The 19,022-nt window shown below is 37.8% G+C and overlaps 1 protein-coding gene across 1 annotated transcript in view; it reads left to right on the plus strand.

The window, feature by feature from the left end:
• The window catches only part of POU6F2 (POU class 6 homeobox 2), a 314,168-nt gene that overhangs the window by 250,545 nt on the left and 44,601 nt on the right, over nt 1–19,022 (plus strand). The window contains exon 6 of the mRNA XM_062567913.1: nt 5,611–5,757. Coding sequence (XP_062423897.1) covers nt 5,611–5,757 — 147 coding nt within the window. The remainder of the gene's footprint in view (nt 1–5,610; nt 5,758–19,022) is intronic.

The following is a 19,022-nucleotide window of genomic DNA, read 5'->3' on the forward strand; positions in this document are numbered from 1 at the left end:
TAAAGACACTGTGAGAAATTTTGTGCATCTTCCTCTCTCCATGTCATATCAGGGCGTTCAAGAGAGCTGTGCACTTCCCATCACCTCGGGTCATGTCGCTTTGCATTGAATCAAGTCATGTCCCATCAGTGATACCACTATCAGTACTTATTCTTGATTGAAAATTCAGCATAGATTTAGACAGCAAATATCTCAGCCACAATAAATGTATATAATGAGCAGATTAAGTATCTGTGAGAACCAGATATTTTAAGTACCCCTGGCAAGTCTGTGCTTTCCTATGCTCCAGTGTCCTCATCTCCACACTGTATTCTGTACATCAATGTCTGACATACGTGCATATGCTAAAATGTCTGTCTAATTTGCCTATTTAGAACTCCTACCGTGTACAACCATTTGCAAATGTAGTTCTATGCAATTTTGAAATACCTACATATTATTGGATGGGTCTGAATACTGTAGCTGGCTTGTGTGGTTACAAGTTGATCATATTCAGGCACTGCGCAAATAACAATTGTTGACAGATTTTTTCAGAAATTGGGATTTGCTTCAAACATTTGCCTGCTGGGGCATATTTTCAAAGCTATGCATGATTAGGCTGTGTGACAGCCATTTTATTAGACATTCTACCCTGCTGTTCATTTATAAAAGTTAAATGTTGTAATTATCCAATTACATAAGCCTCGAAAGGATGTTGGGAGGAGGGGGAGAAATCTAAAAAAAATGTCCGTTGCTGATATCAGAAATACAGAGGGTTCCCAAAGTGTTTGATTACAGTATCTTTTTTTGTATAATTAATTTGTTTTATTTTGTTACTTATCATTGATCTGCTTTCTTGATCTTCTTGGGCTTTTCACATGTTTCTTGAAAATTTGAGCTATTTTTGCTCAAAAACAGCCAGAGCTCAGGCACCCATAGCTGAAACTTTTGACTGTAAAATTCTATATAAATGCTAAGAAGTCTTTTTATTGTTGATTAACATAAACATTTGTTTGGAGCTCATCCCTGTGGTATCTAGGTGCTTTCCCAGGATTAAGTGAAAAAGTCTTTCCAGTGTCCTTTTTTAAATTCCTTAAAAGATTTTGAGATTTCCTGTAGATCCAGGGAGCTATCAATTGGTACAAGATGTACATGCATATTGAAGATGATTAGGAAAATAAGCATCAATACCATGTAATGAATTTGCCAGAAGAGCCAATATGGACTTCCAAGGAAACTGCACTTCTGCATCAGTTCATTTGTGTTGAGAAGGCAAGTGTATGGATATCTAGATTGGGATGCTCTGCTCCTATGTCTACAAGGTGTTAAAGATATTTTTGTACTGTTACTGTTCTGCTCTTACTGGATATAGAAGGTAATGGTGATCACAGTAATGAAGATGACACCAGAGTATCCTCAGAAGTCTGTGCCCTGTTGACTCTTTTTTCCTTCAATTCAGATTACTACTACCCAGAATCTATCTCCTAATCTGCTATGAAAAAATGGGAATAAAACTGAATAGATTTTGATGGGTCATTCTGCTCATAATCTAAACACAGATAAAATCTGGAAGAAAAATTACTCTTACTCTATGGTCTGCCACTTCCTTCTCCACTGCTACATTCAGATAAAGTATCTTCATTCCTTAGCCTTTCCCACAAATCCTTTGAAAAGCCCACAGGATCGAAGTTTCTTCTTATACCAACATTACGTAAAAATGACCTTACTTTTCAAGTTACATTAAGGCAGGCCCAATTTTTCGTATGATGGTGTGGCATCCTGAAATATTTTGGCCTTGCATTTCATCAGTCAAACCATCTGTTTTGTTTTTTCTTAACATTTGTTAAGAAAAAGTGTGTGAGTGATACAGCAATAACTGGTTCTTTGATCACCAGGCTAATGGAGTCGAAGTTCAGTATGATAAGCACTTTGAAGAGAAAAGTAAAATTATTACACATGCTATCAAATCTGATGTTGTATTCAACATATATGTGAATGCTTGATGAGTTTCTCACAATAACGTCACTTAGATACTAAGTTAGCTTGGAAAAAAATGAAGAAGAAAATACTCTGCCACAAGAAAATACTCTGCCACAAGGAAAAGTTTGTGATTCTTAAAAGAGTTGTTTGCAGCATTGATTCTACCATCTTTTTTCCTTGAATTGTGCTTTCAGAAGACTATTTTGTAAGCCTAAAACTCTTACTTCACTTGTCACAGTTTTTGGATCTTGAAGGTAGTGCCTCTTTCATCCCCCGTTGTTTTTACAGAATCTTTATTTGTCTGAATTCTGTTTCCTTCAGTGGAATGGCTCCTGCTGTACCCTGAGTTAGACGGAACCAATTTCGTATACTTTTCCTGTAAAAGTTCAGCTTTGAGAAGTCAGAAAAAATTACAGAAACTACTCAGTTATTACGAGATTCTTCCTTATAAAATTTGTTCCTCCAAATAATTGTGTCATTAACAGAGGCATTCTTGAGAGAGCAGGCTTCAAACTTCAAACTAAGATCACTGTTACCTGCTGCTGTGGTTGGCATTTTGACCGGGAGCAGAAATTTGGGCAGGAGAATTGACATCTCCAAAAGTCTTCCAAAATTACATCATTATTTAACTACAGAAAAAAAAGGGAAAGAGTCCTGTGTGGGATCTTTCACAATACAGCTCTGATGTTTCTAGTAAGTGTTCTCTGGTGTCCAGCCTGCACTAAATGGCATTAATCTCTCAAGGCAGAGTGACTTTTTTAAAACAACATCAAGATACCATGTATCAGAAATTATCTTGTGGTCCAGATATAATGAAATAAAATGGGTTTCTCCATTCCCAATTTGCATCTTGATATAAAAGGGTTTAATTTAGCAGAATGTAATCTGCAGTCAACAGCTCACAACAGCTTCTCACAGTGTTCAGAAAAAGATGTAGCTTCTCTTTTTTAATCAGACTTCTGGGCAGACAGGGATATGTTTATATGCATTTGGTAGAATCTTATTCGGTGAGTTGGCCCCTTCAGTGTGATTTCTCCTGGAACATGGTGCTACCCAGGGTACCTATGCATATCATAGCCTCTGCCATCATTTTTAATAAGTACCTTATCTCTGTGATGCAACTAAAAGCAATCCTGAGTGTCTCCAGGGTTTGTTTTAATTAGATTTTATTGTTGTATTTGAAAATGTACAGTTTTTGAAAACTGGAGCAAGAAAAATAGAACAAAGATTCTAGGAGACGATAGTCTGATTTTCAGAAGGCTTTAACCCTTGGTAGTTTTCAGATTCACAAGCTTACTTATTTCTCCTAAGTAGCTGTTCCTATGTGCAACTGAGGCCATAAACTGTAGTAGCTAGTTTGTTTTGTTAGCTGATGTCAGATACCTGTGCAAAGATTTTTATTAATACCTACAATTAGATGCTAAATAACAGATGTGGTAATTTGTGGCTGCCTAATAAGACCTGCAACACAATTGAAGGTCTTTTCTAAAAACCATATACTTCTGCTGCAGCTGTTGTCTTCTCTGTCTTTATAGCTGCAAGGTGAACGCAGAAATCCCAGCGATGCCCATGAAGGGCAGACTTTACCAGCTTCTAATCTGAACAGTGAAGAAGTTACTTATATTCCACTGTTTTGAACAGCAAACTGATGAATTTATCCAAATTTGTTATTTGACATTGTACTGTTGTGCTCAGGCAATACCCCTGAAGTCACTGAGGAGCAGATGCACCTACGTTTGGTGCTGGCAACTTGTGCAGTCAGGGGAACTGTGTACGCTGTACATTCAGGGGCAGATCTTCACCTTATTCATTAGGCACATCACTGCTTTTCACTGCTAATAAAGACTCACCCAGCAGTCACTGCAGTTTCTCCCTTTGTGTTTTGTACCTGCTTGGTTTTCTTGCCATGAGGTGCAGCAGACTGGTTTTGGAGATTCCTATAACAATTCTTTCCAAATCAAAATATTTCCTCCAACGATGTCATCTTTTCTGCCCAGCGTTGCTACTAATCTTTTTTTAGTTATTTACTTTACAATTTCTAGAGGGATTGGATGTGCCCAAGGCACCCCTTTAGGCAACACTTTATATCAAAGTTCCATTTATAAATACTTCATGAAGGCCTAATAAATGATTAATAGATGTTTTAATGTATGACCAATCAATTGTTGTGGATTTCGTAATGTGCAGCAGACAAGTAGGTTTCTTACAAGCATAGATTATAACCATATCTGACATCTTCTACTGATGGGCTTCTAAACATCTATAACATACACACTACTCATATCTGTAACATGCTTAAAACATCTATTAATCACTGATTAATTTTTTATAACCAATTTTGAAGGGGAGCCTGTTTGTGGAGCATATCCTGTGCTAGTGTCTGTGACTCTCCATTTCCACAGGATTGAAAATTCACTTATCATCTCAAGACTTAAAACTTCTTTTAATTTCAGCTTAAATATCAGCCTTTTTGAGTTAGCTTCAGCATTTTTACATAAACATAAGAAAAAGTGTCTTTGCTGCCCCCAGACTTTTTCTTTCTATCAAACTTCTGCCCACACTGCTATGCATTTTGCAAACCCTGCTATATGAAGTGATTCTTAGGGGGCCAACCCACACTAAACTATGCTGTCGCTCTGTTGAACTCACTTTCCATGATTGCTACCGGGGCAGCTGTCTCAGTGACAGTTCCTGGCTTTTTTCTCCACTGTCATCTCTGTGTGCATGGTTCAAAGTTTCTTCACTCGCAGAAAAGGATAAGGAAATACAAACTTCACAATAATCAGGTGAACCAGGCATCTCCCAGAGGACATTTGATTCTGACAAGGGAACAACGATTTCACATGTTTTATAAACCCAAGTGTTGATATGAGTGCTCCTCTGTGGGATTCAGATAGTCTCCTAAGGTGGAAGCCACGCGTGGGCTCAATGCTGTATATGAAGCACGTAGCTAGAACACCACGGAGTGCACGTTAGGACTCCCTGCCTGAAAATTTGATGTGAGCCCAGAAGTTAGTCATTCACAGATGAGAAAGAGCAAGTTTCTTAGGACGTTTCTCTCATATTTTGCAAAGGAAAATTTTGAATCTTCAGTTGATTTCTGCTGAAGTTAATCATAGTGTTGAGTCCAAGCTGTGATTTTTCCAGATGTTGAGACCAATTCTTTGACAATATAAATTGAAAGGAGCTGCAGTTTTTCTCATTTCTGGCGTCATTAGCTAAATAGTCTCTGTTCTGAAGTGTATGTCCAAGCAAATACCCCAATCCTCTTCAAATCAGATGCTAATCTTTCATTGAATTCTGTTAGCAGCAGGATTAAGCTGCTACACCTGTGGCATTAGGCAGTTACACCTAAAGAATCAAGACAAACAGAACTCCCCCTAATCAAAGAACACAAGGGGGAAAAAAAAGAGTTTCATCCTTCAATATTTATAGGAATTTCCTCTGGGTTTTTTAAAATCCATTCAGCGTCAGAGAGACCGATGCCTCAGAAATCAGAACCTCTCCAAACTACGCAAGCTCTCGGAGCAGCCAGAGTTTTCCTCCTTGTGAGCACAAAGGCCTTTACCCTCACCGGTTAGCACTGTGCGTTCTCGTGTTTATCGGTGGCTTTACCATGATCTTTCCTTTCTTTCTTTTTTTTTTTTTCAGCTGGTTAATAATCCCCTAGCAAGTCAGGCGGCAGCGGCGGCAGCGGCGGCGGCCATGGGCTCCATAGCCAGCTCGCAGGCCTTTGGCAACGCGCTCTCCAGCCTCCAGGGCGTCACAGGTCAGCTCGTCACTAATGCACAGGGCCAGGTGAGTCGAAGATGGGCAAAGCAGTGGATTTTGATGGCAGGCTGATCTTGGGACAAAAACGAGTTCCACTTGTCTGCCAGCAGTTGGAAAGTGCACATATGGGAGATAAATAAATATTGATTCGGCAGGCAAGGTAAGAAATGGAAAGTCAGAGAACTGGGAAGAAGTTAGGAGGTGCTACAAAGTGCTCTCAAGCCGGAAAGGGTTTGGGGCTTTTTTTTAATCCAGCCTTGGGAAGAGATCACGATAATGTAGTAATATGGTATTTTAAATGTGTGTAGGTCACTACTGATTCTCGCACTTCCTCTGCAGATAACAGCCCTAATGACAAAGAGCTATGTTAATGTGCTGTTGTACTCTTAGGACAATATTTTTCCTTGTTTTATTTTTTATTTTTTGCAAGCTATAGCATTTATTTATTACTTCACTGTGAGGCATTTATAAAAAGGTATCAAATTTTCTAAGTAAGGGAAGAAAGCTTAAACTGTAATGATATATCCTTGATGGATTTAATCAGATGGTTTACTCATTTGCTGATTTAACCAAATTCAGTAATTTGCAATGAATCTGACAGGCTGTAATGCAAATTTAGGAGACTCTTCTTTAAAAAAAAAAATCCAAATAGAAATTTGGATGAGGTTTACGATACATGTAAAACAGAAATTGTGCATTATCTGTATTTGGGGAGCTGTTTATTTGATATAAACTATTTCAGTTCTGGTCTTAATAAGATGCAGAAAGATGCATACCTGAATTTATTTATGTAAATAACTCCACTGATGCAACATACTTAAGTACCTTTCAAAACTGTGGCCACTGTCATTCTTTATTCCAGTTACCAGGAAGAAAATTAACACAATTGCTTGTTTCATGTAAAGTCACCGTAACAAATCTGTTGATGTAACTTAAGACTGGAAAGGGTAACTGAGTAATTTATATGACATTATTATAAATCCTACGAATTAGGTGTTAGGTAATATCCAAAGTGCTCACGTCAATGTTAGGCGCTAGTAAGAATTTGTTGAAATAATACAGCTTGGTTTGTACGTGAATCTGAAGTTTAGTTTCTACTCTTAATGTGTGTAGTGAAAAAAAAAAAACGAACATTTTTGGGGGGGGGGGGGCAATTTTCTATTACCGGGTTATTTAATTAGAATAAGGGCCGTATTTTCAATTTTGGCCCACTAATAATATAAAAGGCATCACTTTAGAGAATTTTATCCTTTTTTTTTTTAACATAACACATAAACAAAGATGCATCCAGAGCTTCTCTATCCCCATCCAAGTCCCAGGGAAAAAAAAATGCTGACCTTGTTATATTTACTGGGTGGGTGCAGAATTGTTCCATCACTACCCCGAGGGTTGAACGATGGAGCTTGTCAAAGTGAGGCCTTATCTAATGAATCATCTTATCGCAGGTGCACACCACACATATTAAAGGAGGATTGTATGAACAATGTGCCCTCTACAATAACCTTTCAATGTCTACTTTAACCCTTGTTTCAATCCCTTTTCATCAAAGGATCATTTTATGCAGCCAGCTTTAAATGGAGGCTCTCAAAAGCCTATTAAGATTTCTGGAGGGATGGAGTATTGGTTTGGAAGAAAAGTTGGTTATAATACCTATAACTCATAGTCAGATCAGCTCCACCTAGAAGCCTGCTTGTTTATATCTGTGCTCCAGAAGTGGTTCACAGTCACCTCTCACATGAGGCACTTGGCACCAAAGATGTTCATTGTAAGAGCTGAAGATACAAAACCAGGCTAGTTTTCCAGTAGTTTTTCCTTTAGAAGTTCTCTACAAAAAGCATAAGCCAAGTACGGACATACATTGTACGTTTAAAGATTTGTTACTGTGAACATCTCACAGTATGAATGAAACTATAGATTCAGCCAGGCTGAAGTACCCCTTGTTTATTCTACACACAGTATAAAATCCAATAATTCCACAGGTTGCAGTGAAAGAGAGGAGAAAGGAAGAGTCTTCCCTTATTGTTTGATAAAATTACAGAATCCATATGTCTGCTTAGCTCTCTTAAATAGAGGCTGTCTTTTTATTAATTGTTTTTTACAAACATTCCTTTATATATAATCAGTACTGCAGATCTCACCACAATATAGATAAATATTGATAAGAAGTGTGTAATGTAACACCCATCTTTATAATATTCAGCATGTCTTGTTTAGAGCACATGTCTACCTACAAAACAGGATTATGCAGTGCAGTAAAACTACATTCCCTAACTTAAACTACTTTTGTTGCAAAGCAATGAAATTGTAGCAACTAAATAAGAAATGCCAGGTATGTATCTTCAAAACTGAGACTGCAAGTGAATAGTAATTCTGGATGCCTCCGTTTCTGAGTGAACAACTTGGACTTGCTAAGGAGCTGAATTTCCATAATGTGTTAGGAATTTGCCCTTTGAAAATTGCCCCCTTCAAAGAATCACAAGTTGGACACTCAAAACTCCTTCCATATTTAAGGCTGCTTGACTCACCAGATTGTTCATATGTGCAATCTTTGTAATTACACGCTGCTCCTTGGTGAAAAGTCAGGGCTTGCAAGTGTCCATCTGTCTGGCTAAGTATATGGTGATCAGTAATCCCTAGAGACATGAAGCTGTAGGTCAAATCCAAGATCCTACAGCAAATTTAGGGAAATGATCTTTCAAATGACACACAATGTGGCCTTAACTCCAAATAGCCTAGGATTTCTTGCAATCACAATAATAAAATTATATGTATTAACAAATATACTATATAAATAATTGTTATTAATTTAATTATTGTATTCACAAAGATGATATGATTTTTATTTTCCTTTGAATGGCAGTAAGAAGCATAATACCAGAGCTCCCCGAGACCACTGTAGCAAAGAGATCTAATCCATTGAAATAATATGTCTAGATCACCTGATTAATTTGATATAGTACAGGTAGAGGACTCTAAATCAAATTTTCATTTTCACAGGCGTATTATGAAGAGCTATTGGCCCATGTAACACTGCTTGCATTCTGTTTGCCCTCAGCACTTTCCTGGAAGCATTTGCAGGACTGGACTTTTATGTCTTAAATTTAAAGGCAAGGGGAGAGGAATTGCTAGATTCTACATCAGGAGATACACTCTGATTTCAGAGTGAAGCTGTCCACCTGCTCAGCCGCAGTCTGCTCTCATATCTGGATCTTAGTGTCATTTCAGTACTCAGATTAGTCAGAGATATGATAATTGGAAATTTCTCTTTTTTGCCCTGTTATTATGAATAAGGGAAAATATAAAGAGATTTGGGTATCTTTATGTACATTAAGTACATGATATGTGCATTTTAGCTGTTGTTCTTAATATTCATAAGGAAATAAATCACTAAGAGTATGGAAACATGGCTGATGCTTAGTTTCTCTAAATGCTACCTGCAAGCCAATTTTCTGTTTCCCTAAAACATACAACTAAATTGTCTGTTGCATTCATTTAAGTCCCTTGACTTCAGCAGGATCAAATACATTTTAACTGTGGATGCTGAGCCCTTCAGCAAGTGCAGTTTCTTTACTGGAAAAATGTGAACTTTTTAGGAAAGAAGAAAAAAAAAATCCTGGTTGAACAATTAACTGATCAATTAGTTTTATCATGAAGAGTAGGAAGATGTCATGATAAGAGCTGCCATTATGAACTGTCTGGTGGTTAAAAGAGAGTGATACTTTTTATTCTCTCATAGGTTAGTATGAAAGCAATGTATGTACAGTGGTACTGTGCAGCACCTATTTTAACTAACGATGAGCTTAAAAGAGATGGTGTCAGCATAATCTAAGAGTGCCCTCCAAGGAACTTAGTCTTCACTGTGCACGTGCCTTGCTCTTTAGATGCAAAAACCTTCTGTGGACAACGGTGGGCACACCTCCACCCTGGCAATTAACAAAAACAACTAATTTGGGGGAGCTGTAATCCGTAAGTAGCGCAGAAAACCTAGATGGAGAAAGTGGCACTGTTGATCCAATTAGATAATAGGAGCACTTTGGTTCTCATTATCCTGATGAGAGGGTACACGGTTGCTCTTTGAGCTCCTTGATGGTAAATGGTGCTAATGAGGCCTGATGGATCCTCTCCTCCTAACAAGCCTCTCAGCAGCGAGTGTGATTACAATGGAGATAGATTTGATGGGATGCGCTCCCTTTTGTAGTGTCTCAGCTGCTGACACTCTGCGACATAATCAGGTCACAGAGCCGGTCACAGCCATCAGCAAAAGCCATAGCTCTATCCCTCATTATTAAAGTGCATTATTCAGTTCTAGGCCTTCACAATACTGCCAAGGGCCTTTTCTTCTTCTTCTTCTTCTTTTGTTAAGCATCAGTTCTCAAATACAAGGGTTAATAAAATCATCAGCTAAAGAACTAGTAAATTAAAGAAATGGAAATAAAGCACTCCCTTTCAAATTCGTTGAAGGATCACAATTAAATAAGCAGGGAATTTCTCATCACAGCATACTGTACTGTACAATGTAATATGTCATGTGCAATAAAAACAGGGAAAAGGGTTTAAAAGAATAGCGTTGTCCTCATTGCGGACTAGCTTGGAAAGCGCTAAAATATCTCTCATTCAGAAGGAAATCTCTGTCCGGCCAACTATTACATACATGTATATAGATATTATTATTCTCACAATTTTCTGTAACCTTTTTCTTTTCTTTTGGTGTCAAGAATTACTTGCAAACTGAGTTTATTATTCTGAGTTTAGCAGCTGTCTAGTCTTAAAGTGGCTGAGGCCACAACCTGGAAAATACATTATTGACCATGGTGGCTAGGACTGCTCCGTTCTCAGAGACAAGCTGCCTTCTTTTGAAGGATAGGCAAATTACAAAACAGTATGGGAAAAGATGCATTTTCGTTTTGTACTGATGACATTAAGTTGGGGCTATCTCACCTCCAAATAGAAATTAACTTAATTTGAGGGAGAATTTTAACTGAGTTTAGTTAAACTGGTAAGACATACTAAGTGGAGAGCCATATTTTTAAAAAATGCTTGTTTCAGTTTCATTTTAGCTCATTTTGAGCAGGCTTCAGCTGTATCAAAATAAAATTTTAATACTGAAAAAAAAAATCTTAAGGAGGATTTATTTCAGTTAAATCACTATCAAGTATATTTTCAATGACAGTGGTATAATTTTTCATGTAGATAAGACCAAAGGGACTAATGCATTGTTTTTTTTACTCTGATGTTGAACACTACAATTGTTCCTCCTGTATGTTATGAACAGCAAATGAATATGTATATGCAAAGTTGTTCTTAAAATTGTCAGTATTCTTGAACCAAAGATGCAAGAATCTCTTGACAGCCACAGATTGATGTATAGCGCTATACAAATTTAGCATTGTCAGATCAGTAGTCATTTCCAAGAAGATAGAAAGAAACTGGTATATGGCCTAGTTTTTGTTTACACTAACCAATAAAATTGTCAGCCATCAAAGGGAATGCAGGGTGTACCTCCTCATAGGATTTAAAGCCCCACAAGGTTTTTTAACTCTGCAGGAAGTTTAGGAGGCCCAAAGCCATGTAACGTGTAACATCTCTTGAATCCCTTCTGAACATGTCCATTTCATACTGTTCGCCAAGTGCGTTGTGTCCATAGCTTTTCTCTTAACGTCTGCATCTGTTTCAGCCACCCAGCTCTAGCACATAGTAACCTCTAATATTTTAGCCACCACAGCATCTAACAGTGCTCACAAAAATCTAAACAGTGATGGTTAATATTGTGGCTAGCAATGTCTTCTTAAAACCAAGACTGATAAAAATCAGAATTGGTAGTATCCACACTAGTGTGCGTTAAGGAAATTTTATGACGAGCCTGAGATAATGAGAGGCACATTTTAAGGGAGAGGGTGGAGAGAGGGATTGTAACACTCAAATAATACTAGGATTTAAGGACATTCCTTGGGAAACCATTTGCCAAGAGAGTCTGTTTTGGAAAACCTCCATTTTGATATATTAAATTTCTGCTATGTGGAGCCCCTCAGACTTTCACTGGGCTGAATATTTGTAGCTCTGCTGTTTGCAGGAAGAAGAGGGATACATATTATGAGGAAAGGTCAATTATAAGGAAAGAATTGTTCCAGTTGTTTCCTCTCCCCACCGCTTAAACATCGAAGAGGCAGTTTGTTTAATTACCTCCCATGTGAATTTGTTAAAGGAATATTTATCTTTTGATTCATACTTTGCTGACTGTGTCTTTATTTTACTGCATTATTTATCCAACTTCAATTTTAGCCAAAGTGGCATAAACATAAACGTGTATGGATCAAAATCTCAGGTCATGTAAATTAGCAGTTTCATTGAAATGGGCAGGAGCAGAGAGTGATGCTAATTTGCACTAAGGAAAAGAGTCTGCTACTCTGTTTTGTCTATTCTAGGCAGTGATCACTGCCTAGAAATTTTCAATTATCCACATTTTTAAAAACAGAGTTGTGAAATTTAGAGCAGTTACCATCTGCAACATGGGCAAGTGACATCCAGTTAGCCCCTAAGAAGAAGGTGTTCAGAATGACAATGGTGCCATCATATTTAATAGAGGGATTCTAGCTTTGTCACAGGAAAGGGGAAAGAAAAAAAAAAGGATAGGGTAACAAAGATTCAAAAACTAATTATCCGAAAAACTATCCATTGTAAAAATCTTACAGGAAACACAGTATGACCAAATCACAACCTACTTGAACGAAGAGGCTGGCTTTAAAGGGGAAGCACCACCAGTTTGATCCAAAGCTTCAGGAAAATTAATATTAGGAGTAGTTCAGACCAGATGATAAGTTGAAGTCAAACTTTCCTGAGGGAGACTCCAATCTTCCCCAAAAATCCCCAAGACAAGAGTTGATATTTTAAGTCAGATTTGTTGCAAATAGAAACTGCAAGGGGAGCACCATTATCTGAGCGTAGTGTGGAACTTCTCTGGAAGTTGGAATATGAATACTGGATCCATACTGGAACACAATTTAAGTCTGAAATTTACAAAGGAAAAGAAATTTCCATATTGAAATCCATATCAGCCTCTAAACAATCTGCACATACCAGAAGGACCTCCAGAGTTTCTTTCATTTAGCTTGTAACAAATCTTACTTGGAGTACTGAGCTTCACATTTCAGATTTATAACCTCTTGTCTGGATGTCTACTAAGGCTCTGTAACTCTGAGGTAATTTTTTTCAGAGATGCACAAGTCTTATTTTAAAAAGCAACTTACACTTGTAGGAGCCTGAGTTCCCTTCAGCTAGAATTAGGATTCTTAGTGCCTGAAAGCATGGCCATGCACACCATAACAACCTCCAGGAGTTGGTACGTTTATGTTTCACAGAAAGTGCCATGTTAGCACAGGTCCTGGAAGCCAAATAACCGTGGTAGTATGGCATTACAGCTGGAGTTACTAGTCCTGCTTCTCAACAAGGTGACATAGGCTCTAGCTCGTTAGTCACTAGCTTTGGGGTCTTAGTAGTTTTCTGTATTATGTGGTGTAGATGCACTTTGAAGAGAGACTTAAAAGCCTGAAACGGTTAGGTACTTTTGAAAATGTTATTCACTGACTTAAATTGAATCTCTTTAGTCAGAAATACAGGATGTACCTGTCCTTTTGTCAGTGCCTTCTTAATTTTTCTTACTTGGAGGAGAAAAACCAAACTATTACTTCAGCTTTTCTACCATTTTTGTGAAAATCAATCAAAAGAAGCACCCGCCCCTCTTACAATCTGTTCAGCACTGTGACATGGATAACAGCATGCCAAGTTTGCATGGTTATCACCAGTGGCACACATCACAGGCAATGAAATTTCTTTGCTCTGTGGAGGTTCTTGCATTGTTGTCCTTAGCACCATATCTTACCACCATCCAGCAACATCTCAAGAAACACCACTAGTGCTGACGACAAATTTGTCTTCTCTTCTTGTAGAACAGGGTCTCATGTTTGGTAAGAGCATTTTGTCTCATTTTGTTAGGAATGCTTTGCCTGTTTTGTTTTGTCCAGACTTGCTTTCATCTGGATATTAAAAGTCTTTTTGGAGGGCTCCTTAGAGGTGCATAGTGTTTATATTTGGGTTAGAGAAAGGCAGGTAACAGAAATGTACTCGGCTTTTTCAGCAATATGTGGTGACATCAGAGGTAAGGAAGCACAGGAACGGTCCTTAGTAACAAATGAAATTCATTCCATGTCTTTTACCAGCCCCTGAAAACAATTTTGAATTGAACTGTGAATTTTGTCAACCTTCCTGCAGGAGCATTAGGTGGCCATTAAGATTCCTAGCAGCCAAACTATAGAGGAACTTCAGTGCAAAGACTGAAGTCTTCATGTTGGTAGAAAATTCTTTAAGACGACGCTGAACAAAACAATAGACAGAGCTGGTGCACACAGATGCTGCCAAGGAATGTGCCTTCCATATTACTGATGTTTCCCAAGCAGTGGGAATTGCCTATGAGTGAGTTGATGCTCAAGAATATTGCATCATTGCATTCCCTTAGGAGGTCGCAAGATTGAGAACAATTTGAGGCCCCATCATTGTCCAACTGGAGGTGACAGAAATCCTGCACTACAAGAAATTAGCAATGGAACGGAAACCAGGACCATCCCTGAAGCTGCGACAGTCCTCTAGGCTGTCCAAAACTTCTCATGAGGGAATATGCTGGATGTTGGAGTGTAGGAGGGCTGTAGGTAAATAGAGGAAATAGTGGATCGAATCAGAGAGTGAATCTGTTTGAGATGTCTTTCCAGATGTGCTTGATCATTTCTTAGAAACCAAGTTATAGTTCTTCACCTAACTTAGTGCTAAGTTTTATTCAGACTTTATTTCTAATTTATACGTATTGAATGTTGTTTTCCATAGTCAGAACTTGACTTTCCATAACTTTCTGCTCAACTGGCACTGATGTCAGAAAGAAACAAGAAGGTATGTTCAGGCAAATGGGAAAAAAAGCCAGTTGGAGATCACTCTATTGAAAGTGGAAGTTAGGGTACAATAGTAAATATTCCAAGGTCCTTAACTCCTTGCTGTGATATTTTGGGGAAGGGGTGGGATTTCCTAGAATTCATAAGTCTTCATGATCAAATGAAGGCCACTGAGCTTTCTTGTTGAGTTTCAGTCTTGACGTGTCTGTATGATAGATGAAAGTATTACCAGTACTGGTGAGGAAGTGAAATCCAGGACTCCCAGGTTTGCAGCAATGTCAATATTTGTTTGAAATTTCAAAGGAACAGAAGTCTGGATATTTTAGCAATATCTTGTGAGGAATTTGAGAAAGAAAAAAATGTCTTGCCTGAGCAGTCCTCATAAAAAGGAGACAATTGCAGAAGTGTTTGATTGATTCATTTGATGGCAAGCCAACAACTGAGCAGTATTTATGCAGTGTTCCCCAATGGTAAAACCAGCCAAATGCAGACCCATTAAAGGGGAGTTGTTCTGAAAGAGCAAGGATTGCCTGGTTTCTGCTTTGAATCTAGAGTATTGCAAAGAATTATGCTCTGTCTTTTCATGTGCGCTGCATCTGTGAATAGTGGCAGGGAAAGTTCAAGCAGAAAAAATCACAGTCCTAACCATGAATGGACACTCGATCTATCTTTCTAAAAGTATATCTCAGTTTGTCATTTCTTTTCAGGGACTGACAGTGTTAGATTGGAGTGTGTATGTATGCAAATGGCCCAGATATCAAAAAGAAAAAAGGACTTTGAAATATCTATGCCAAAGTCATTAAATATATATGATTTTTAAAGTACCTTTTTCACTTAAACTTCCTTCTTTACACATTAATTAAATATTATCTCTAGGATAAGTATTTCTCATAGAAGATTAATGTATTATTGTCACATAATAATGACAGAAAATGACAGAATCGCTTTCCTTAAGCACAAAAAAGAATTTATTAATATAAAGAAAACACTCATATCCCTTGAGCTATTCTGTCTGTGCTTCGTAGAGAACCTTTCCTAGTCTCCCCTCATGTCTAGCTTTGTGCTAGAGATTCAAGGAAGCAATACATGCAAGTTTAAAAATCAATTCACTTTTCAGGAGATGATAATTTAATATCAAGACATGATGTACCCAATATCCAAATATACATTCATTTTAATGTTTGATGCATCAAATACTCTGACATAGCCAAGTTTCAAAATAAATGGTTTGTTTTAGAGGTTGGATATGTCATATTAGCATCCACCCAGCAGATAAGAGAAAGAGAAATAGATCAGAGAGTGATCAGGACATCAGGGAGACAGTTTAGAGAGAGATGAGAGAGGCCAGGTACATCTTGTAATGTTGGAAAAAAAAAAAAAAAAAAAAAAAAAAAAAAAAAACGCTAGCAAGAAAGAAATTGTATAAATAGGTCAATGCAGCCCAACTGAAAAAAGTTAAAATTAAACTTGTTAGTCATCATCTCCAGAGGCCTAATCCACTCCCTTCACTGCAGGCTGTGCATTAAGCCGAGATATGATTTATTTGATAGCACAGATAGACAGACAGCCTCAAAGTGAAGAGACGATGATATCAAACTCCTGCAGTACACTAGCTTTGAGGGGGAATCAGCAGTGTTTGGCATTCTAAACTTTCCCTCTTCTTTTCTTCTCAGTTCCTTTTATTAGCCTTAGCTCTTTGTCACCTGCCCTGTTTTGCTCTTTTGGTTCCTTCTATAAGTGGGAGCATAAAACCGCATGGAAACTAGGATACTGATGAACAGATACCTGGTAGTAATGTCAGTGACAGTCTGGATCTCCAGGCATCCTGAGTTATTCAGTTCCCTCATTCTTGTTCTACTTCCTATATCTCTACCACTTTCATTTCCTGGCATCAGCTCTTTGCTCCACAGTATTTAGGATTCAGTTACTTAAACATAGGTGGTTAATACTGTTTTAGATATTGCACAGTATTCCATCAGTCCAGAAAAATAGTGGTCCAAGTCTTGTGCCATATGTGCCAATCCTGTATGGATGTCTCAGCTATCCTAAAGTATTTCAAATAGCAGGAAAAGCCTACATTTCTTCAGCTGAGTTGCTTCTGACTTCCACGAATGCATGCATGTGTAGACACATACACAGCTAAATATACATCTACGTCCTCACCAGCATCCAGTTTTCTGAGGCCCAAAAGCAACATTGCATTGACCAAGACAGGCAAGCAAGTGAAAGGTAGATGATGGAATGGTCTCTCCATTTTGGAGTCAGTTTGACAGGGTTCTCTGTAGCTTACCTGAAATTCTGTGATATTCTCTGCAGGTAGCCACAGTGACCACAAGAATTAGAAATACTTTAACTACCTGTCTTGAGACGTGCTTGTGTCCTCTGAATCTCTGAGACCTAGGCCTTTATTGTGGTCACAACTGAAAACAAAATAAATATTCTCATGTTACCATGAAAGATGCCATGCTACTCCCCTTTACCTTAAATCTATTTCCAGAGTAATGTCAGAGGAAAGTAATAATGATCTTTTATAGATCTTCAATTACTTACAGTCTATTAATTGGAGAATAAAGCTAGGACTGTGTTTTTCTAAGGGTTTGATTTCTCACAAAGATAGAAATATTGGTCACTGATTGTGAAGCGTGAGTTAGGTGATACACTACCCCTTCACTGCTATGATGTCCCACATGATCTGCACAAGAGGCCAGAGTCAATTGTCAAGAAAATGATCAAGAAAATGGAGGTTTGTTAGCAGAACTGTGTGGGGAAGATTTCACAAACCCTGCCCACAGGATGGCACGATCTGCCTGCTTCTTCTTGTGTCTCTCATATCAATGAACATCACCTCCATAGGCCCCTCCAAAGTATGGGGTGGTGACTTCAATTTTTAGGTGTTTAAATCATGTATTATGGCACCTGGAACTACGGTTCTGTGAATTTTAATTCTATACAGGTACTGATGTGTGATGTATAGGTTTTATACTTAAAATCTCACACAATTATTATTAGCACTTACAATGCAAGAATCATATATTTATAATCTATGCATGTGTTGTTCTTCTGGATAGTCTATATTTATACCCAAGAGCACATCTTCCATAATTCTGATAGACTGAAATATCCACATTTATCTGTGTAGATAAGGATGCATGTAAGAGATAGCCCCCTCATTGCTCTCAGATAGATATAAGAATATTAAAACCAGAAGTTGTTTATGGACGTTCTCAAAAGGTGCTCTAGTATCTATAGGCACATAGGGTAGAGAGATCATAAGATTATCACCTTTGAATGAAAATAGCATTTAATTGGCATTGGAGAAGAATGCCGCATTTTTCTCTGCTTCATTAGAGATTTTTTGCAACAACGACCAAGACAAAAACTTGCCTAGAGAGTAGAATTTAATATTTAATGACTCCTTGGAGAAGCCAAGATTTGGATTTTTAAGTTTTCTTCAGAAAGATCTAAAAAGAACAAGCTACCTCGTGCTCAGTTCACCAGATTCAGAAAGGCAAAGGGAATCCGGATCAGATTCTCATCCTATGAAGTCTAAGAGATGATTGGAAATGTTCTGTAATTACAGTCACTGAGTATTTTGTGATCAAAATTTAATGGGGATATGGGGAGGGAAAACGGGACAAATCTGAGACAAGTTTTTTGCCACCTTTTCAAACAGTTAGCATTATACTTTCAAATTTAACCTTAGACTACTGACCTAGAAATATTATTAGTAATATACATAAGCATTTGCCTGTTCAAATGCCTTCATACTTCTGTTATGTACAGCAAAGAAGTTAGAGCTATGCTTACATGAAAGTCCTTAGTCAACAGTGTATTTCGTCCTGTATTTTGGAAATAGAAGCTCATGAGTAAATATACTACAAAAATAGCCTTTTTTCCCCCAGAATATAGATAGAAATATATATGTTAAATATTACTGAGTTGAGCTCAAATTCCCATAACCAGATCCATCAATGGAAAGGACCCCCACTAATAAGCATTTACTGTGGCAAGTTGCACCCTTGGCTCCCTCGTGCTTTTTATTTCTTCTTAAAATCGTATGCAGTGAAAAGAGAGAACAAACATGAATGATACATGCCTGATTCACTAAATCACTATGGTCTTTGGCAACAGCACAAATGTAAAAATGTTTGAATTGGCTTTGTATTACCCAACAAATGATGCAAAAGGAGCCCTCAAAGAACACACGGTGAGGGGAGATAAATGACCATCATATCAAGAAAGCAATTTCTCAGCAAGTTTGTACAGAACATGGAAATTTGACTTCCAAGAGATGGCTAGAGAATCTTTCTAATAAATCTTCCGTCCACAGTCATTACTGGGTCCTTTTTTTTAAACCTA

Source organism: Rhea pennata, chromosome 2 (assembly GCF_028389875.1).
Source record: "Rhea pennata isolate bPtePen1 chromosome 2, bPtePen1.pri, whole genome shotgun sequence".
Classification (NCBI taxonomy): Eukaryota; Metazoa; Chordata; class Aves; order Rheiformes; family Rheidae; genus Rhea; species Rhea pennata.